Source organism: Andrena cerasifolii, chromosome 5 (genome assembly GCF_050908995.1).
Source record: "Andrena cerasifolii isolate SP2316 chromosome 5, iyAndCera1_principal, whole genome shotgun sequence".
In the NCBI taxonomy this organism is placed as follows: domain Eukaryota; kingdom Metazoa; phylum Arthropoda; class Insecta; order Hymenoptera; family Andrenidae; genus Andrena; species Andrena cerasifolii.
Window position 1 is genome coordinate 8,514,462 of NC_135122.1, and position 21,189 is coordinate 8,535,650.

General features: G+C 40.7%; 1 protein-coding gene across 7 annotated transcripts in view; it reads right to left on the minus strand.

The window, feature by feature from the left end:
* Positions 1–21,189, minus strand: part of LOC143369220 (cytotoxic granule associated RNA binding protein TIA1) — a 591,539-nt gene that overhangs the window by 66,232 nt on the left and 504,118 nt on the right. For all 7 annotated transcript variants that reach the window (XM_076812871.1, XM_076812870.1, XM_076812876.1 and 4 more), the window contains one exon: positions 3,218–3,293. In XM_076812871.1, the coding sequence (XP_076668986.1) occupies positions 3,218–3,293 (76 nt within the window). The remainder of the gene's footprint in view (positions 1–3,217; positions 3,294–21,189) is intronic.

Sequence of the window (21,189 nt, forward strand, 5' to 3'; positions counted from 1 at the left end):
AATTGGGAATTAAAATTACAAACTTTACAACTGACATGTTGTAACGTTAGCTACACTCCTTTGGGACATTAAAGGAAAACGTAACTTTTAATTAAAATAATAATCATGAATAACAAGTAGCTTCGAATTGAAATTAAGAAAAACGAGGTCACATTTTATGTAGGTTGAGCGATTTTTATTCAAAGACTGAAATTGGTGACGTATGTTATTGGTTTAAATATAAATTCACTTTACTTTGCTTAAACAGTTTGTATGTATAATCCCAGGTTTTCATAACATGGGCATATATTTCTGTGATCGATGTAATGAAAACGTGAATGAAATACACGTGGCAATAATTTTTCGTGATTAATCGTTAGATTCATTATTAAAGTAGCAAAGTGGTCTTGCAGAACAAAAAGTAATAACGTTCAATTTATCGATCTGCTGTGGAACTGTAGAAGCTGAAAGCAACTGGAGTAACGTGGTAGGAATGCTCAATCGGAATTATTCCACGACATCCTAAGAGCTACAAACGTTATAGCGAAAAAATTACCTTAAACATTGGTATCGTACGTGAAAATTATTACATAATTATTTCGCGTCACAGATGTGTTTCTAAACAGAAATTTCTTGTACTAGAATGCATCAATATTGCGAGAAATAACAAAAACGTCCATTTATTAGTTTAAAATATCACTCGTTTGTTATCCATATAATTTGTTATTAGATACTTTGATGGTGTAAAGAATATTTTAATATTCTTAACAATGGCCTCAATGAGAAATTAAGTTTCGCAATTACATACCAACGGAATTGATTCAAGCATGACAAACACTGACGATCGTACAAAATTTAAATTAAACGCGCTTACTCAAATAAAAATCGACTACTTCAATATTTCAAGGAAAATTATAAAAAGTTTCGAAGGAAATCTTGATAACCGTTCCACTAAGTCGACGGCTCGACGATATATTGTAACGACTACTGCAAATGGCACAACAAAATATGAATCTTGAACCTAATTCTTTACTTAAGTCATACTCTCGCCGCTATGACGTGCAGTACCGTGTGCTGAGGCACGAAGCGGGCATTTCGAACATTTTCTTTAATCATCTATAACTGGAAAACTAAGATATAAAGTCGAACCTCGATAACTCAAAAGCTGCTATAAGACGAAAATTCTCTTCATTCCCGCTCTGCTGTAAACCCCCTGAAGTATTCACACGCATTTATGAATCACCCTGTATATACTCAACCGTGCAAATTCCACCACAAACATGAAAATATTCTTATCATACTCCGATCTCTCCTCAACGAACTTTCAACCCCACATTATTTAAAACTCCTCTCTCCTTTCCCCGTCCAGAATGGATCCAGAACCATAAATGCCCCGGAAACGTTCGCGCGCCACTGTATTTCGCCGTGGAGGCTCCCACCCGCTACACATTATCAGAAAATTCTGCCAGCTGTGAAGCCTCTCGTCAGCGCCCCGAAAAGTATACTTCAATGCTCATTTAATACCGCGATCTCCAGGAACAGGGTCGAGGTCGCTGGGAGAAACGTGAAACCCGGTGATCCGCATTTCCTCGTACACCCAAAAGAGACCGGGGGATGTTGGACGCTTGGTGATCAGAGCTCGCGATTTAGGTACGTGTATCCGAAGGATATAGTGGCGGTGGGATGCGAAGGAGTAGGAGGGACGGCGAAGAGGTCGAAGGGGACGAAGGGGACCAGGGGGGGGGGGATGGAAGGAAGGTGGCGGGAGGTGGAGAAATTTTCGCGTGTTCTTCGAGGTTAACGGAGACACCCGGAAAATTTATACTTCGGCAATAGTAATACCGTGGGTGTGAGGCAGGTGCCGGCGGTGGTCCAGATCGATAGAACATTAAAACAGAGGGGAAACGAGAGGGTCTGTACCTTCGGGGCAGCCGCCCCGGCGAATAACCTCCCCATAAACGGGGAAAGCCTTCTTTTACTCGCAGCCGTACATCTAACTTCGCCGTGATTTACGCCGTGGATTTTTGGCGGGGCGTAGTAAAAGTCGGGTCACTCTCGGTCTCTTTCTAAAAAAAAGAGTGACGTTTTAAAAGTGTGACGCGCGACGCCCCCCCTCCCCTCCCCTTACTTTAATCAACGAAACGTCCCATCAAGGAGGGCCATTTTCGAAAACGCGGCCCCCACCCTGTAATATCCCGCTGGTCACCGACGCGATAAACCCGAATATTTCCCCGAAACGGCGGGGCAGTCCAGTTTTGAAAGAATCACCATAAACACGGAGATACGGAAACTTTTGATTTCGATCGGAATTTTTAAGCCGCCCCGGCGAATTGGGGCTGGCCGACGGCTCTTCGGCACCGGGCACGTTTCATTCCTTGCTCGATCGTTCGTTTCGGTATAATTGCGTCGTTTTAGATTATTGCGCGCGTGTAAACTCCCGGCTGAAATACGACGTTCCCGGGGAACTTTTCACTCGGGAACTTTCGCATTCAGAAGGCGCGAATAAACGGTTTGATTAAGTACAAGCAATTTACCCGCGGCAGAGAATCGTTTTCGTCTTACAGTCGATTATAAATTGTCACGGAGTTACCGTGTTCGAGGAAATTCAAGGGCTGGAATTTTCAATTTTTTTTTTTTAATTAAACTCCTTTTTTTACACACCAATCTAATCGAACTTGGTTACCCTGCTGACAATCGTAACGGAAGCCCAGCGTTCTATCCCACAAATAGTATATTTAAATTACACTTTCAATGTGCCACCATATGTGACAATTAATATCTCTACATGTATTTTTAAATAAGTATATCATTTCTAGCAATATTTTACGCGAAATGTTAAGGGAGAGTATTTTCTAACAGAATAGTTACTCGCAAATATATTTGTCCACCTCATGTGTATGACATATTTTACATATTTTTTATTATTATTGATGTCAGTTACGAGTTTGATTAAATTGTAATTGTTAAATTCTAATGTTTAGATGACCACATGAAGTTTTTGTCAATGTAGATGTTAAACTATTAATAATGCTAACTTCAAAATCGTTATTATCCGTTTACGTTTTTAAAACGTTTTTGTGCTACAAAGAATGGAAGCAACTATGGTTTTCTTGGAGCTAAGGCAAACTTTCTATGTACATAAAGTTTGCTAATTTATCTACAGTTTCGTATGGTGTGAAAAATTATTGCACATTCATCTAATAAATACTAATTATATAATAATTGTTTTATAACTCACCGCTTTTTTAACAAAGGAGACAAATCCATATCCCTTGGACTTGAGTGTCTGTGGATCTCTCACGACTCTGCAATCTCTGTAACAAAAAACGAGAATGCTTGTTGAATGCAAATCTTTGATACAACAGTGGTATAAGTACGCGAAACGATCATTAATTTAGTACTTAAAAATTTTCTTCCATTCCCTTCGTATCTGTATTAAACAAACCTGTAACCGAATTCAAAGTGTAAATATTGGGAAAAACGGAACGAAAGTCCCATCATTCCCTTAATGTGAAATTTTAATAAATGTTCGGACAGCTGAAACGGTGATTTAAAAGTCGACAGCTCAATTTCAAGTAACACACTGCTTATCGTGCTGTTTTTACATCGACAGTATATTACAAAAATTTAATTAAACGAATCACAAGAAGACAGCAAATCGGATAATATATCGCGCATTCTTCTTCCTACAATGTAATTTGAAAGTTTTTCGAAGCACATACATACGAAGTAAAATACTTTATCGTGTTCGTATCGCACCCCTCTTTTTTTTTAAATTTCTTCAACTGAAATCCGTGTTATTTGTTATTATGATTTAATAACGCCTCGGCGAAGAACTCAATTTATTTCACGTGCCAGCGAATTTCGAAGCGTCCGTACTCCCTTGAAAACTGCCGACAACATTGCCGAGCGAGTTGGAGAGCCCGGTCGCTGGACGCCTTCAAATTCTTCGTCATAATTAAGATTCCAGCAGTGTCCTGGCTGACGAAATTAGGAATACTCGGGCACGGGGGTGTAGCTGGTGGCCTCGAGTCGTTCATCTCGGGCTTAAATAAAATATTCTTTCGGCCGATGGGTCTGGCATGTGGTTCGAATAAAATTCCAGGTTATGGGCCTGTCTAATTCCTCGGCCGCGCTTCCCGCCGCTTCCTCTGAATTTTCCTCGGCCGCGTGTGTGAGAATCCTGAGAGGTCTCGTTTTTATGGGAACGTACGCTATGCACTTTGCCTGCACGAGCAATAAAAAGACAAGTCGATGCTCAAAATGTCTTTTACAGATAGCATTCCTGTACTCGCCGTTGCGAGGAAGAATTTAGTTAAACGCGAAGAGGTATCCGCGACATTAGACGATACTTTCGATATTAGATACAACTTCGTAGTTGTCGACAGGAGTAATGATACTTTATTAACTTCAGAAAAGGAATTAGTCGTGAACGTTGTTGGACATACTATTCATCCTTGAATAATTATATTTATTCGTTCAATTCTTTGAGGGTTGAACTATGTTTTTATTTTAGCTATTTTTACGAGTTTGTTTAGGATATATGTATTGATCTTTGTTTATATGTATATTAGTGTTGGGATCTAATACCTGAGTGTGCTGTATGCATTATATCTGCGCATGAAACTATGGTTTATGCTGTGAAGTTTGATTTTAAATATTTCAAGAATGTTTGTTGAGTTAAAGTTTTGTTAAAAGTTTCCTGAAAATTAATTTATTTAAAAGCGAAGGAAGATCGTTATTTGAATTTGTAATGTAGTTCATGTAATTCATGACCCCTATATGAAAACTCAGAACAATATCTGAGCTTAATTTCGTTAGAATCGAATTGTGTTCAGGGAAATGAATGCGTAACTTTATGTATTTTCGAGGTGCTTGGTATAATTAAGCTGGGTTTGAAATCTACAATGAGTACATTTCCAGAACGTTTGAAAACGTACTTATAAGTACCTCGAATTTAGTGAACGTTAAATCTCTGGTAAGCATTATTCGAATCTCATTGAATGCATTGCAATATATATGTATGAGTATAATATAATGCGCGTGTACAGTATGTGTGGGAGTGAATGTGTGAGAACCATAGAAAGAAGAGGTATTCATAGAATATTCGAAGTATTTGAAGTTGGCAAAATTTATGAATACTACTTTTGTAACTAATATTGCTGTGTCTGAAAACACCGATGCAGTGTAAGGAAAATAAAATTTCGCAGGATTGCAAATGAAAATTGCAAAGTACGTCGAAACGTACACTTTTTTTATTTAACGCTTAAAAATTTTCACCCGTTTGATCTTACGTCAAAGTAAAATTCAGTTAGTTAAACGAGTGTTAATTTACACAGAAATTGTTAATATTATACATACGAAATATTTCGTAAAACTGCAGTTGTTTTCTATTTGCGTGGCACAGCAACTAGAAGCTGGAAAGAGGAGACTGGAATCTAGAATCTGGAAACTAGAAACTGGAAGCTGGGAACTAGAAACTAGAAACTAGAAACTAGAAACTGGAAACTAGAGTCTATGATCTAGAAATTAGAATCTAGAACCTAGAACGTGTAGAGTTTAAAAGCTCGAACAAATCAAGAAGTAGGTATTAATATCAATAATAAGCAGTTTAAGGATAGCAACAATAAAATCCAATTACGTGCACTAAAGAATGATCTCAAAAATCCTTTGTTTAATTACGGATGGTAAGATGCAGCGCGAGATCCATTTCCCTCCATAATTTTGATCGCGAGAATTCAATGCGAAAGCGAATGTCGGTAATTGCTGCTTTTCGTACTCATCAGTCACACGATATTGCAAGGAAGGACGGGAAAGAAGATAATAAACGATCAGTAAATAAAAAACCGTGGGACAAAGTGCACGGAGATTAGCCAGGGATGAAAGTGTAAAAGAATTAACACTATGGGAGAAATCCATCAAGTTCGTTGTAAATGCATTAAAATGATTGAAGAGGGGTGGTTTCCCGCGTTATTTTTATCTTCGTTACAGCCTTCCGTGTCACTTCCTCGAAGTGAAAGGGCTCGGCCCTTTTTTTCGGCCGGAGAGCAATCATTAGACGCGTAATGCAGAGAACATTTATCGCGATTTAACTTATTACGCTTAAAAGGCTTGGCGAAGAATATTTTCCGTGGCGCGATTCAATGAGATTAGGAAAAAGAGCAGCAGATATCGTGGACCGAGAGGGTAGAGAGAAAAAATCAGAAAAGAGAAAGCGACGGGGGAGGAAACTGTGAAAGAGCGGTTGCCAAAAGGGACAGAGCGTGAAAAGGGATGAAAGGGGTGGCGAGCAAGATTATGTGATTCAAGAAGCAGCAGTACATCGTTTTCCACCTCTATTTACATTCCTCCTCTTGATTGCATGTCATTCTCTTCAGTTTCACTTGCTTTCTTTGGTCCCCAGTGGAGATAAACGAAATAAAGCAAGCGAAACCCCTGAAAAGTGTTCTGCATTGAATAAAATAGAAAATTTAATAGTTCTGCTTTAATAGTGAATTTTAATGGACGAAATTAAAATTATAATATTAAAGTTAACTAATATTTTAGAGTATATCTCTTGAAAGCAGCTCGTAGAAGTTATTACACGTAAAGACTACCTAACTGACACATTATGTAAAATAAATTAATTCCTGTCACGATTGTTACGTTCCCTAATTCGTGGAACAATAATGGAGTTTTGTGAAATTTAATGAACTTCATTTCGCCCGCTCTATGCAAAGTAATACACGATGCAACAAACTGAATTAAGGTCAAGTCTGAGGCGCACGAATAACCAGCGTTTTCAAGTAAATATTCGCGCGTAAGCGAGGCGCAACTGTCCCCATTCTCACTCAAAAACATAAGCTGCACGCATTTTTTACCCCCCGCCCCCCCTACATAATTTCATTTTAAATCACTGATTAACTAAATAATATCACATCGCACGGAGCAAAGTAACGCCAGTAATTCCGTTTAATACCGCCCAATCCGTAATCTCCGCAAACATAAAGCACGAAAAGAAGATCTGGGGAAAGAAAACGGGACATTGTTCGACCTCGTTTCCTCGGCTGAAACACTTCCTGCTGAAAGAGCATTCAAAAGTACCGCACAAAAGGGATGAGAGAACGTACATCAGTTCTTATCAAATATTTCTTATAAATTACAGAACAAACGGAGAGAGGCGAGGCTCCTTTCCACCGTATTCCACGATGGTCCCCCGAATCGCGCCATTGTTTCCCGCGACTTTTCAGTGAACGCTGGCGAATGTCACAGTACACGAGCATGAGTAATAGTCAATATAAGTTAGATGTAGAGCACGCCAGTCGCATATGTCGTTGCCCACACTTCAAGTCCTCCCACCCTTCGCTCTTCCGTATTCGATATAGCCGTGAATTCAGACCCCCTCCTCCCTCCCGGCCCCCTTCCCGCAGCAGGTTCTCATTGCGCGTTTTATCCTCCTCCTCCTCTGCGAACCCCTTCGCCACTCCATCCCAACCCCCGCGCCCTCCCGTCACCGTTTCGTCCTCCGCGTTTCCCGTTCATTCCCTCTTTTCGCATGCACCCTCTACGCGGCACTTGCGCGACGAACGAAACAATCGCCGGTCCCGTGGATTTACGTTTTCACCGCTAAAAATCGTAAATTAATGCACGGGTTATTGACGCGATAAATCTCGAAATTTAATTCAAGTTCCATCGAGAGCTGTCCCCGGGCGGACGCCCAACCCTTCCCTTTTGGCCGGGGCGATATAGCCGCGACAATGGGGGCGCGGGAGGGGAGGTTGGCTTGGCGGTGCGAACGACAAAGGCCAGATAGGATAAAGAGTGTAGTTGGGATTTATTGCCAGCGGGCCCCGGCCGTGCCCGATGGACGTCAGAATGGAAACGCGCGGGTCGAAGTCGATGATTCAAATAGCGCGTCGTAGACACCGTGTCCGGTCGAACGCCGCCCCCTCTTCCCGGCACCCACCCCTCGCCGGGCTTGTCTTGCGCCCTATATCAATTCCAAAGTTTTTATTCTACGCGGCTGTCGCGGTGCCCGCCGCGGCGAGTGTTATTTATTGGGCCGAACCGCGTCGCGTTTCGAACCGCGAACGTTTCGAGACTGGCAGGAATTGGGGGGAAATTAATTTTACGCAGTCTTCGCGTCCGTCAGCGCTTTTTCGACTTCGAAACATCCATTTGTCCGGTGGGTTTTTGAAATTATTGGAATGGGTGAAATATTGGCCGGTCTTCTGACTCGATTGTATGAATACAGGAAATACTTTGGAGCTGTAGGTGCGAAGTTAGTTTTTTTTTTTATATGGAAATCATGGGGAGAAATATAGGTATTAATCAGGAGTCGAATGAGAGTGCTAAAAGTTTTAATTAATTATGAAATAACTGTAATTTTATGACTATCTTTTCTGTTCCGAGAAAAGTGTTATAAAATGCAGTGTATTAACTGAACAATTTATTCCATATATTTTGGTGTAAATAAGAAACTTTTACTTGAAAGTGGAAAAAGGTTCTGGTTAGATAGGAACATTTATTCTGCGCTGAAAATGTTAAAGTTGTGACAAGCAGATTTGCTGAAAATGTTGTGGGGTAGATAGATCTGCAGTTGAAACCTTAACCCGTTCGGTGAAAATAGGTGTATAAAAATCCTGCTTCCACTTCCTTAAATAATACTAATTGAAAAAAATATATATACAGGGTGTTCGACTACAGGTGGCATCATTTTAGAGGACGAATCTACATGTCAAAATAAGACGAAAATCAGGAATGTTGAAATTGCGTTTGAGGATTCGTTTCCGAGTTATTAATTGTTGAAAATACGCGTAAAAAGCGTCTGACGCAGGGGACTTATACCACTGCCCTCGCCGTGCCTGACAGTAGTATAAGTTCCTAGCGTCAGACGCTCTTAAGGCGTACATATTTTCAACAATTAATAACTCGCAAACGAATCCTCAAACGCAATTTCGTCCCTCTGGATTTTCGTCCTATTTTGGCTTGTAGAATCGCCTCCTAAAGGGCTGCCTATCTGTAGCCGAACACCCTGTGTATACAAAGTTAATTCCTTACAATATCAATAGAAGGTAATTATGAGTTTCATAGTATTAGATTAAAAAATCCAGGACATAGTATTACCTGCACTTTCACTCATATTAATTTACTAAAACATGACTCGGTATCGCTATACGCACATGAAAATATATCGTTACAATAGAGCAGAGAAGAAGAGATGCGGAGATGTATAGGCAGACAGGCTGCTATTAATTGCTGTTTAAAAATGCGCGTTAAATACTTTCAAATGACACGCCGTACTTAAACGCTTCTATTATATAAAGCGACAGCTGAAATTAATAATAGAAGCCAGCTTCGTCTGAAAAGGTTGGCCAAGTGTGCATGCAAAACAGCAAGAACGCCCGTGGGCCAGCAAAATCTTGTCGCCCTTTTTATCAACGAAACCACGCTTCTGACACCGCGAAACTTTTACGCCTTAACCGTCATCCATTCGTCCTTTTCCACCCTTCGCGCTGGTACCCTGCAGCAATCTAGATCCTACGGAAGCGGTTTTTCTCGTCGTCATCGGTGGAGAACTCCAACTCATTAATTACTGACAATAAAAAGGAAGACGCGTCAGCACAAAAATCTTTGTACCGCGGAAATCTTTGCCCTTATCATCGTACAGGTAAGAACCGAACGGAAAACCGCCAAAGAATATCATTTTCGCAAGAGTGGAAGCACCGGGGCTGATCCGAGATATGAATGCTCGTTGGTTGAGGTTCATCAATCTACTCTCTAATAACTTGGGCGGAGGATCACTCTGCTTGTTCGGCCCGATCGTTATCATTGCTCATCCCAGCTTACTTTTCCTATATCGTCCAGATATTACTCTATTTATATGCACACGCTGAAACGATTGCTGAAGATGTGGCCACGGTTGCGAATTTTAATTGTATCGATAATGCCACATTTGATATCACGCTGCACGGGGTAATATGCAGTTACGTATCATATTTTATTTATTTTAAATTCAGAATTAATTTACATTAGTATGAACTTTGATGAATATATATTTCAAATAAATTTTGCTAGAAAAATGCGACATGGTAAGCCTGCATTTCACAGAAAATTAGTTGAATCTAGGCCTTCTACTCTATTAAGATTAAAGCTTTTAAATATTTAAGTAGAAATATGCACAGGCTAACCTTTGATTTCCATCACCCTATCCACGGAGCTTGAAAAGCCCGTGCTGTTATAAAACGAAGTATCTCATCCCCAGTAGTTTCCGAACCTATGTTTACTAACAAAGATCTTTTTGTTTCCCTTCGCCAGTTCCATTACCCCAGCTTAATCTACACTTACAGCTCTGAAACACCATATATTCCGCGTCCAACGACCGTTTCCACCCCCCTAGCATCATCCGTTCATCCGAATCGACAGCCCCGAGAGGGAGAAGAATATTCTTTACTCCCTGAGGCCCATGCGCATGCATCCACGTTCGCGACGAGTTGGCGAGGGATGAACGCGCGGCGACGCACGGCTCCGCGAGAAATATGAAACTCGGCGCGCCGAGTCCGATCGGCGAATCGACCAGGAAGGAGGGGGGGAAAAAAAAAAAGGGACGTTCAATATCTCGGTATAGTCCTCGAAACAAGCCATCGGTGAACTAGACGGCGGAGTTATCGCGCTGACGGTGGAAACCATTCCGGTATCGGATGAAAACGAAAGGGCGCGCGGAGGGGGATGGAAATGGAAGGGGGAAGTTTGCTTACTTTTCACTAAGTGCACTCAATGCCGAGCGCGCGAACTAATTGTCGGTGGGATAGGTTTGGCCCCGGCACCGACAGGGGCCAGGGCACGGCTCGATTGGGGAGGGGCGGAAGGGGAGAAGGGCGAAGTCGTGTGCTCGCCCTGCTACCCAGGGACTCTCGAAGATTCTAGAGTGGGCTTCGATTTCGAGATCGCGATAAATGAAACGGGTCGTCGTGGAAATGTTCTCCTTCTTCCGTCGTCTCCGCCAGCCCATTCGTAGTTTTACCCTTGTAAACCGCTTATTAATGTTCCCGGCGGAGCGACGCGGTTCCGTCGATCGCGGGCACCTCTCCTTTCTACCTATTTCTCTTCATTCCTTTTCACTTAATTCGCCGGGATTTATACTTGGCTGAACAGTGACTGGGAACGTCGACCGAAACCGGGGCCGTTTCTGGTTCGATTTACGGCGCTTATGGAATTTCGAACTCCGTGATCCGAATGATTTCACTCGGGGCTGGACGCGCGGCTGAATTGGGTTAATGTGAGTTATTCGAAATTCTTGGCTGGGAGGGGATATACTGGGTGGAAGAAATACAGTGGAGTAGTTGAGGATCGATTAGGCGGCACGTAAAGGGAAGTCGTTGGGGGTGCGAACCGACAAATGTATTTTTCACCCCCCCCCCCCGAATGTCTTCATAGATCTCGAATAATTTTGTGGCTTCGTATTGACTGGTTCGTGAAGCGATACTGTTAAAAATTATTTATTTAATATGTATCGACGAGTTTATAGCTATATATTAAATGCCCAGAACGAAACCGTGGCGTTTTTAGAGATAATTTTACACTCCTGGAGTCGCGGATGTACCCAAATCGAAATTTGAATATTGGAAAACTCACTTAACGTTTCTGATTCTTTTTGTATTTCTTTAGATGTATTTGGAAAAAATATTTACAGAGAATGGTTTTCGTTTACAGTAAAAAAATCAAAATTTGGGAGTCAAGGCTTGATATTCTAACATCTACATATTGACACGTTTGTAGAGAAGAGGAAAATTTTCTGAGCTGGACGATCCCACCAGAAGCCATCCAGAACCTCCACTACATTTATAATATATTGCTATACAATATTGCTACACTCCCACTAACGTACATACGTAGATTCGTATATTTAAAATTCTGCAAGATAAATTCGCGACCAAAGGGGTAAACGTGGGGGGGGGGGTGAAACGTGTGCCTACGCGGAAAAACAAAAGCAGATGATTTTATACCAAAAAAATGTGATGAAAATGTACAATGGAAAACTTCTTTCACGTGTATTCATTTTCGAGAATAAATTAAAAAGGCTGCATACAGTGCGCGCTTAATTAACAAGCTACATTTGTATTGTTTAGCAAAATCTACTTTCATTCTTTTATTTAGTTTATGTTTTATTAATTAGAGCACCGTTCATAATGTCACTTGTGTTTGTAAACCTCCAAACGTTTGAACGTTTTCTTCGTTTATTGTATATGCTGCGTTTTTCAAATTTATAGCAGGGAAATAATGTTTACAAGAATGAATTTAACATAACATAATTTATTAAAAAATGATACACAAAAATTTCCTATTTATGTTAAATGCAGGCGAAAGAAACTCATTTCGCTAAGTGCAGCTTAATCTGTAATGTTGCCAAATACTTCGCAACGAAACCTTCAATGTAAAATTAACTGAAGCTAATACTGTAAAATATTTATGCTGGAATATTAAATACAATGGAAGGAATGCCACATAACCGTCGTTCTGAAATAATAACCCGAGCGCATTGAACAAGAAATAGGCTTCTGACGGCTGATTGCTTCAGTAGTATAATGCACTGCTACATAATTACTGTGCAACCCCCGGCTGTGGGTTTGTCTTACTTAACTTCTCGGTAACTGTAATTATCCTATTTACTTTAGAGGCAAGTACAATACCGGCTTCGCCGGGAATAATTTACGTTTCTTAAATTTGACTTCTCGAGCACTTTGAAATCGCTTTTGATCCCGGGATCATGAGAAATGGAACTGATTATCATAAAAATTTTCTGCTCTCGAACGAAGGGACCCGTGGCTAATTCTGTGATAAGAGAATTTCGCATTGATCCTGCTGCGTGTCTGTTTTCTCCGATAATAACTTTGCAAAGTACATACCCGGAAGTATAATTCTCAAAAAACATAGAATATTACAAAGTAAAATAACTTTTAAAGAGAACAAATTTAATTATTCGATGGGCGTGGAAGGAAAGACTGTCTTGACACGACGACACCTTTGCAGGTGTTTGTTTTTAGATGAAAATTCAATCAAGTACTTGCACATTATTTATTTCTTAGGATTAGAAGTAAATAATTGAAATAAAATTATATCTGTACAAGGTGTTTCACCAACTCTATTATAAGTAGATATATAATTTTTGTAAATAATTATTGAACACATCAACGCACATTTCTTCGAAAAAATTCGTTAAAGAATAGCTTCCCTTACACTGTGTACAATTCCTTTGAAAATTGTACGTCTCTCCTTTTATTTTCCTTACAACGAATTAAAAATTTCCTTTCCTGCGTAACACAAAAGAGTCTTCCATCCAATGACCGCCAGGAAAAAGTTCCTGTACACGCTCGCGATAGTTCCTCGTAAAATTGTCGATGAAACAGCCGGCAAACTGTTTAAACAAGAATCACATTCTATGTTAGCCTAATTAGAACTTTACAAAAATCCAACCAGACGCTCTTTTATCCTAGCCTCGGACAGAAACGCAATCGGAATGATTATTTATGTGCACAGTAACTGGACAGATGAGATCGTCGATCGTTAATAATGTCTCCCCTCGTAATCAAATTAACGTGGAACAATCGAACGTTGAACGATACTCAGCTGGCAGTCAATAACGCGACGCCGATGCCATTGTTAGAAACACGGCATCGTCGTCGACCATTATGAGCCCCTTTTTACCCCCACGATCGCTGATTTACCTTTTACCCCTATCGGCCTCATCCCCATTCGCCATTCACCCCTATAACCAAAGGGTTAACCGCGTCTGGCGTAAGCGAGATTATTACCTAGATAACCGGAAAATTAACTGCAAAACGCGCTGTTTTACTCCCGGCAGAACGGGGTTATGATAATTTTAATAACATATTTATTGCCCCCCCGACTGTCCGCGGCGAGCGTACAAAAGGCAACAGGGCCGATTCATAGGCGGCTGGGTGGGGTGTGAGGGGAGCCGATAACGCGCTGCTGATTACGTTCGCGCTATTTTGCGAACTTCGTCGGCGCCGAATTCGTTCGGGCGGCAAGCCAAGTATCGGCAATTTATGAGCTTCCTCTGCACTGGTGCGTGATATGCGTGTAATGTTTACGATATTACGCGGCTCGCCTTGTCCTTTCCCTGATCCGTTCGTTTTTAAGCTGTAAATTGGAGCCATTCGATGGAATCCCTGGAGCGCATGTGTGTGTATTTTAGGCAGTATGTTCGGAGGGAACTAAAAGTCACGGATTCGTTAAAATTGAATGACAGAAGTTTTTTTTTTATTTTAATAACGTTACATAGCTGCATTATCTACCAGCGATGCGTGTGCTTCATCGGTTTCTTATTAAACTTTTAATAATAATTCGATTTTAGTGATTTGTTTAATGTCTTGTTCATTTCGTACGGAAAGTATTGAAGCTCACCTTTTGACGAAAAGGTCGGGTTCTTTGACAAAAATGGCAATTGAAAGATAATCTGTAAAGGGCGTTATAAGGAAAAGTCCAACAGAAGCAATTTCAGTTGGCAAACTAGATGTGGCAAGGTTTAACACCAAAACCGTGGCTACTTTTAAAAAATACTACTACGGTAAAATAAAGTTTCTTCCTCCTCCTGCCCAAAACGCGACCATCCTTTTAGCCCCTTAAGCGCTTAAGACTGATATAATAGTTAGTCACATGTGCATTACATTGTACGACGGATATATTCGCGTCAAATAAATTTGCGTGAAGCTTCATTGGTAAGATTTATACGTTCCCGCGCGGCGGTTTACCAGGATTATAAATCTCCGTTGCTGTGTATTAACAAACATGTTTCTATAAATCTATTGCGGACTGTAGTGGTTTATCTACTCTGTATACGGTGTACATTCATTATTAAGTACTGTGTTTTAGAACTGTAGATGCTCCACGTAAGTGTCATCCATAAGGTTGTTTATAAACATTGCTAAATGTGGATCGTAAACATATTTCGTATCTTAGAATCCAACATAGATACCTGTTCAAATTATCTGTCTCTAGTGATGCACTTTGTCTGCTTGCAAACTGGTGCCAACTACTTAAAATCTGTTTTGTCCCAAGATTTTGTTTACTCACAATAGTTAAAATGTGATATCATCAAAAATATTTCATAGTTCCGTGCCGCGCATAGTAATTTAACAATACTCCTAATGACAGTAATATTTTGTTCAGAAGCATGCAGTTTTAAGTGTTCTAAGAGAAACTTGTAGGGAACAAAGATCACTGGTGACACCAATTAAAAGTTTAACCCATTGTACTTCTATTATCTGAAGTATTAGACATCGAATTTATTACACTGACAAGGGAAGTTAGGCAACCTAGAAATTCAGGAAGTTATGCAACTTTATGTGCAAGTACAGTAGTTCATGCTTAAGACAAATCTATCTTTTGCGTGGGCTTTTAGAGGGTGAAATCATCCCTAGAAGAAATGCAGAATTTTCTTTTTCGTGGGATATCTCGAGAACGGTTAGACATATTGGAAAAAAGTTTAAACAAAAGTTGCATCTTTTTTTATATCCACCAAATTGCGTAAAAGTAATTATCGAATTAAGGATTGCTGGTGGGGGTAACTTGAAAAGTACGGATTTTTCGATAATTATTTTTACGCAGCTTTGTAGATATATTAAAAGATGCAACTTTTGTTTAAACTTATTTTCGATATCTCTCACTGATCTGGAGATATTTCGCGAAAAAGAAAATTCTGAATTTTTATCAAGGGGTGATTTCAAAGTTACATATTTTTCTGAATTTCCGGGTTGCCTAACTTCCCTTGTGAGTCCTATATCCAGTATGCTTGCATCTCACGTTTATGTCATATATTTTCATATTTCTTAAATTCTATGGGTATATTTTGACCCATGTTCTCAATGCTTTTAATGAATATTAAAAAATGATGTGGCTAAATATTTATGTTGAAGAAAAGAATAAACTTTTATTCTCCAAGAATATCTTCCAATTCAATTCAGATCCCCTGCAGTAAACTTTCAAAATAATTTCACACAAATTGTTAACCCGTTTATTCTAGTCACAATAATACAATTTTATATGCACTCCATTTAAGTGCATTCATCCGCGCGCGCAGGGTTTATCCACTCGACCGAGAAACAAAATAAACGAAAGACCTAACAGAGGAGAAGGAAGCAGAAACATCGTAAAACGAGCAGCTAATGGACAGTCGTGGAGGAAGAAATTTGTCCGAAAATAGAGCTAGAGAAGCGCAGTTTGACAGAGATATCCAAGAAAAACACATATGGTAATAAAGTACTACGTCATTCGGCGGGGCTGGTATCGCGACATCCTCCCAGTAGATCCAACGAAACTTCCCAGCGAATCGCTAGCGTCGTGTGCTTCCGTCGATCCATAACTTTCTTAATGCCCGATGATCGAAGTAAAAAGGGGATATCGCGCGAAAGCATAAAACCGCATAACAGTAAACTTTGGTGGAACGCGGCCTCGGGATAGGGCGAGCCGCGTTATTACATCCAGGTTCGTTGAAAAATGTAATTCGTGCGAAACTGCAGGGGCCGAATAAGGGGCCGGCGGGGGAGGGAGGGAGGACGTTACGTGTGTTTCACTTGGCATGTTTCGTCGTATAACATGGCGACGCGATACGTTGGTTACCGTAACATCCCTTTTTGTTCCCGCGCGAATGGCGCAAAGCTTTTTGAATAGGAAAAAAGGATCGAGCGAGGGAGAAAGAGAAAGAGTGAGAGAGAGAGGAGAGGAGAGGAGAGAGAGAGAGAGAGAGGGAGAATGCCGTAAGAACGTCGACGAACAAATGGGCGAATTAATTAGAACACAATTTTAAAACGCAGCGCCCGCTGACGCGAGCTTAACAAAAAATAAACAGCTCGTAATTTCCTTGAGCTACGCGCTCCGTTACATTAGTTTACGGAAACGTTTTCACCCGAGTGTCTTCCCGCGTGTCGCGCATTTCTCGATTACTTATAACGAAATCCGTGGTGCCGGTTAGAGCGTGCTTATTCGGTTAAGAATTGAGGACCTCGCAGTAAGGGGTGCAGCTCCATCTTTACCAACTTTGAGTAAATTAGAAAAAGCTGTTTATGATATTATTGCTTTGGCTTAACATTAAAAAGAGAACGATAATAGAATATTATATATTTTCACAGAATAAGTAGTAGTTGTTGAGTTGATAAGTTTTTATTTCTACTTTTGGCGAAAAAATATTCTGTAATAAAAATATTAATGATAATATTATTATTTCTATTTTTATTTATTTGCAATAAATCACTCCTTTGTTATCGTATTTGCATCAAATCTGTACCAAACGATGTAGAATTTTTCTTACGTATATTACACGTCATAACTCAAAAACTGTAAAAAAAATGGAGCTGCACCCCTCTTGCTGCAAGGTCCTCGGTTCCTTAAAATATGCAATAAACAGTTTCGGCGTATCGTATGGATTGTTCAAATTCACGCAAGAAGTGTAGCGCGAGGTTTATAATTGACCGGCAGATCTTGCGGCGGAAATTTTCTGGGCGAAAGTTTCCCAGCATGAAGTTAATGAAATATATCGCTGACAATTTGTAGGCCACGTCTCGCGATGCGCAAGATCAATATTGACGGGATCGCACACGCGTGAAAGAAAGGCGGGCGAAGGTGTTTACGCGCGACGAAGCAAGTTTTCTGTCGATGGGGGGAAAGGTGTGAACTAGGCGCAGAAAAAAAGGGCGAGGTCTAGTCTTGAAACGCGTGAAAGGAGGATGGGCAAGGCTGGGGACGCGTGCAAAGGTGGCGAACGACATCGTGCACGGGTGCGAGAAGGACATGCGGAGTTGTTTACGTGTCGGGGAGAAAAGGGTGACCCGCGGGTCGGATCGCGGCGAAACGGGGTTTTTACCGACGGGGAAAAAGGTGTGAACAAGTAATCCAGAAAAAAGGTGTATGTAGTCCTGAAACGCGGGCGAGGAGTATGGACGAGACCGTAGATAAGAACAACAAGGATGGACAAGGCTTGGATAAGTGTAAGGAAGATGGACAAGCGAACGGAGTAGCACGCTAGCAAGGAGCTTCACTCAACTGCTGCACGCCGATTCCAGAGTTGAGAATTATTTGAATAAATTTTTAGTCGAATAATCACGGTGTAATAGACAGGTGTTTCGACTCCTCTTCAGAATGTGTGAAATTGTGTTTAGGGGTTAAATCATGTTTAGGGGTTGAAGTTACCCTTCAAAGTTGGGGGTCGGGGAATTCTTGAAAACCTCTGCTCTATACGCGCATTTGACCAAAAACCTGTTTCATTTTCGAATGCAACTTTTTCAGAAACGAAGGCCCGTTTCAACAGCTTTATTCCACATTTTCGGCTCTTGCACGCGGATTCCACCTTCTCCTGGATTATACCGTCCATTGCTGGGCACCCTGTATAAAACCATAGTCCCGCTTTCTCGTTAACAGTATTTCCCCTTTCAGTTTGTAGCCGTTTTATCACCCTCACAAGAGGCGGCTCCGAAAACCGTGATACACCTGTGCATGGGTGTGTGTGTCATGCGAGTTAGCGATGGGTTTTAATGACTCTCGTTTTACGGACGTATCGCTATCAACTAGTGACGTGTATACACACACGCTGTAACGCCGGCAGTGCCTGTATTCTACACGTTGTCGAACGGCCAGCTCTCGAAAGAGGCTATTAGCCCGGTGTAGTACTTCTGTTTTGAGGCATGGAAAGAACCTTCATCCTCGCTACGCACCCCTCCTGTGCCAACCGTTCGTGGCACTCCGTTTTGGACGGTTTCACGATTTTCTCACGGTAATTGCATTGCTGTTTTATGACCTTTAAATGGCACCTGCTGGATTAGGTTAAGGCGCGGCCGAATATCCTCGCCGTTGAACGATACAATTATTCGATTACCAAATGCGGGAAAGTTTCGGGTAATTTTACCACCCTCATTCCCACTGCTGAAGTGCTTCGTCTCCTCGTGTTCTGATGTTTTGTTATTGCACTCAGCGAACACGTTCGCCACATCCCATATTTGCCTTGTGACACGTGCTTTGCAATCGGCTTTATATATTCGCCATTGTAAAAATGCCATTATGTAATTTCGCGACGAGAATTATTGCATCAGCCGCACGTACACGCTTGTGACGTGAATTTGTAATTACTGGAAAAACTAATGGTGATCTGTTTTGCGCAACATTTTTATGAGTTCCCTTCGCATGTACTACAAATTGCTGTTTTACTCCCACTCCGGTGGAGATGAGGCTTCCTCTCTGCCTTTGCTTTCACTTTGTAAGAATCGATTTCTTAAATTTATGTGTAAAATCGGTTATATCTGATACGAAGGCGTGGGAACCATTGCGAGTGTTTTCTAGGAAGATTTAGAGTGTAGTTCACTTAATCCACCTTATACATTGCGATTAAAGTTCATTTCATTCGTTTTAATCTTTCTTCGCTACTCTTATAATTAGGAAACCTATAAATTTGATTATGATACTTTATGCTTGAAAAGCTGTTGCATTTGGCTGAGCATGGATTAATTACATCAGCTTGAGTAACCTGACATTGCATAATATGCATAAGATTTTGCTAATCAGAAAACAGTGGGTGCTTAGATTGCTATTCTGGCTACCATAGTAGCGTTTACGTCTCCCTTCCATGCCATTGAATATTAAAATGTAATTAGATTGGTGCACGAATAATAATATAGAAGAATCGTAATAAGCAGCAATGGCTGCCATTAAACTACTAAAACGCTAAAACAATTAAAGTGGCGCGACCTGCAGATTACATAAGAGAAGCTCTTCACTTATAATTAATGAAAAAGGAGGGCGAAAGTTGGACGGTGGCTCGGTACTATAACGGTTACGCGTTAGTTATTACGTCACAACTTTTATCAGTGACCCGTAATACAGAGCTCGTTATTTCTTTGAGGGCGTTATGGTGTCTTCCTTGGCCAGCTAAAACAAGTTGCCAGGTCGAGTTAACAACGAATCCGCCATAGTTGGCGGAAAGTTTGCATCTATCGCGGCGCGGCTGATGGTCCATGCACGTGAACTTACAATCTCCTTTCTTGGGGTTAACTTCGGGAAGGGCCGAAATAACGAAGGGTTAAGATGTTGAACACAAGAGGAGAGACTGTAGCTTGTCCCTCTGTATGGCTTCGTTAAGAGGATTAAATGGCTTTGAAGTTACGTCAACTGAAATCGTGCTAGATCGAGCGAGAAGGCGTTCAGGCGAATCGAGAACCTTAACCCAGCCATTGACAATTGATGAAAGTTTAAAGATAAGGAGCCAACGACCGGTTCACTTTACAATAATTACAGAGATGTGTTCCAATAAGCATCTTAAATTTTTCTCCAACACATCGGAATAAAATAATAGTTTGTTGTTCTAATGAACATGTGAATGTAACATTGAACTGAAAATTCGAACGAAAAACGTTCTAGGGATGGAAAATCATTTTGGTAAGTAACTTTTCAGGTGAAAGATGTCTAAATCTGCTTTAAACGAAAAATAAGTGGCGATTGTTTATCAGTAACGGAGATTTACAATATTGTTTCGATTTTAGAATCCCTTCTCACGTATGCTTGGGAGGTCAGTGGCTTGAAAATTGTTCCGGTTTACTAATTTAGAATTATATTCTTATTTGTGCCGTTCTAAGATGAAAACTCTATTCTACTTTCATTAATGTTTATGATTTTTAACCCTATTTGTATCGCGATTAGATTTACACTGTCGTATTAACCGTTCAATTGATTACGTATCTAAACGGGTATTTATTCAAGGAATCCAGAAATCTCGATGTCCTGTTTGAAGGGGAATTTTTGCGAGCCCCCCCTGAAGAAGGCACGCCGGTAAAGGAAATCAATCGAAGCACGAAAATAAAAAAGCAGGTCGACTCTATGAAGCAGAAAAGTTTCAAAGTCTTACAAATATTTGCAGAATAAGAGTGCCCGGGAACTTTTTATTTGTTCGCTTTACAAATCTCAAAATTTCCTGGCTAACGTCAAGATCAATCGGAGGATTTGGAACTTACGGTGTCTGCATTCCCATGTGCACAGAACGAACTCTGCATACGAAGCTAGTATATCCCAGTGAAACGGTTACTCAGGTATGCTTACCTGAAGGCACTGCAAAACAGTTCTCTATTGCACAATCGTACGATCAATTTTATGTTTGTGACAGGCATTCTGGTACTTGTAATACAGAACTCGATAAGTTACATAAAAATACAGCCTTAACTGTTGCAAACTCTT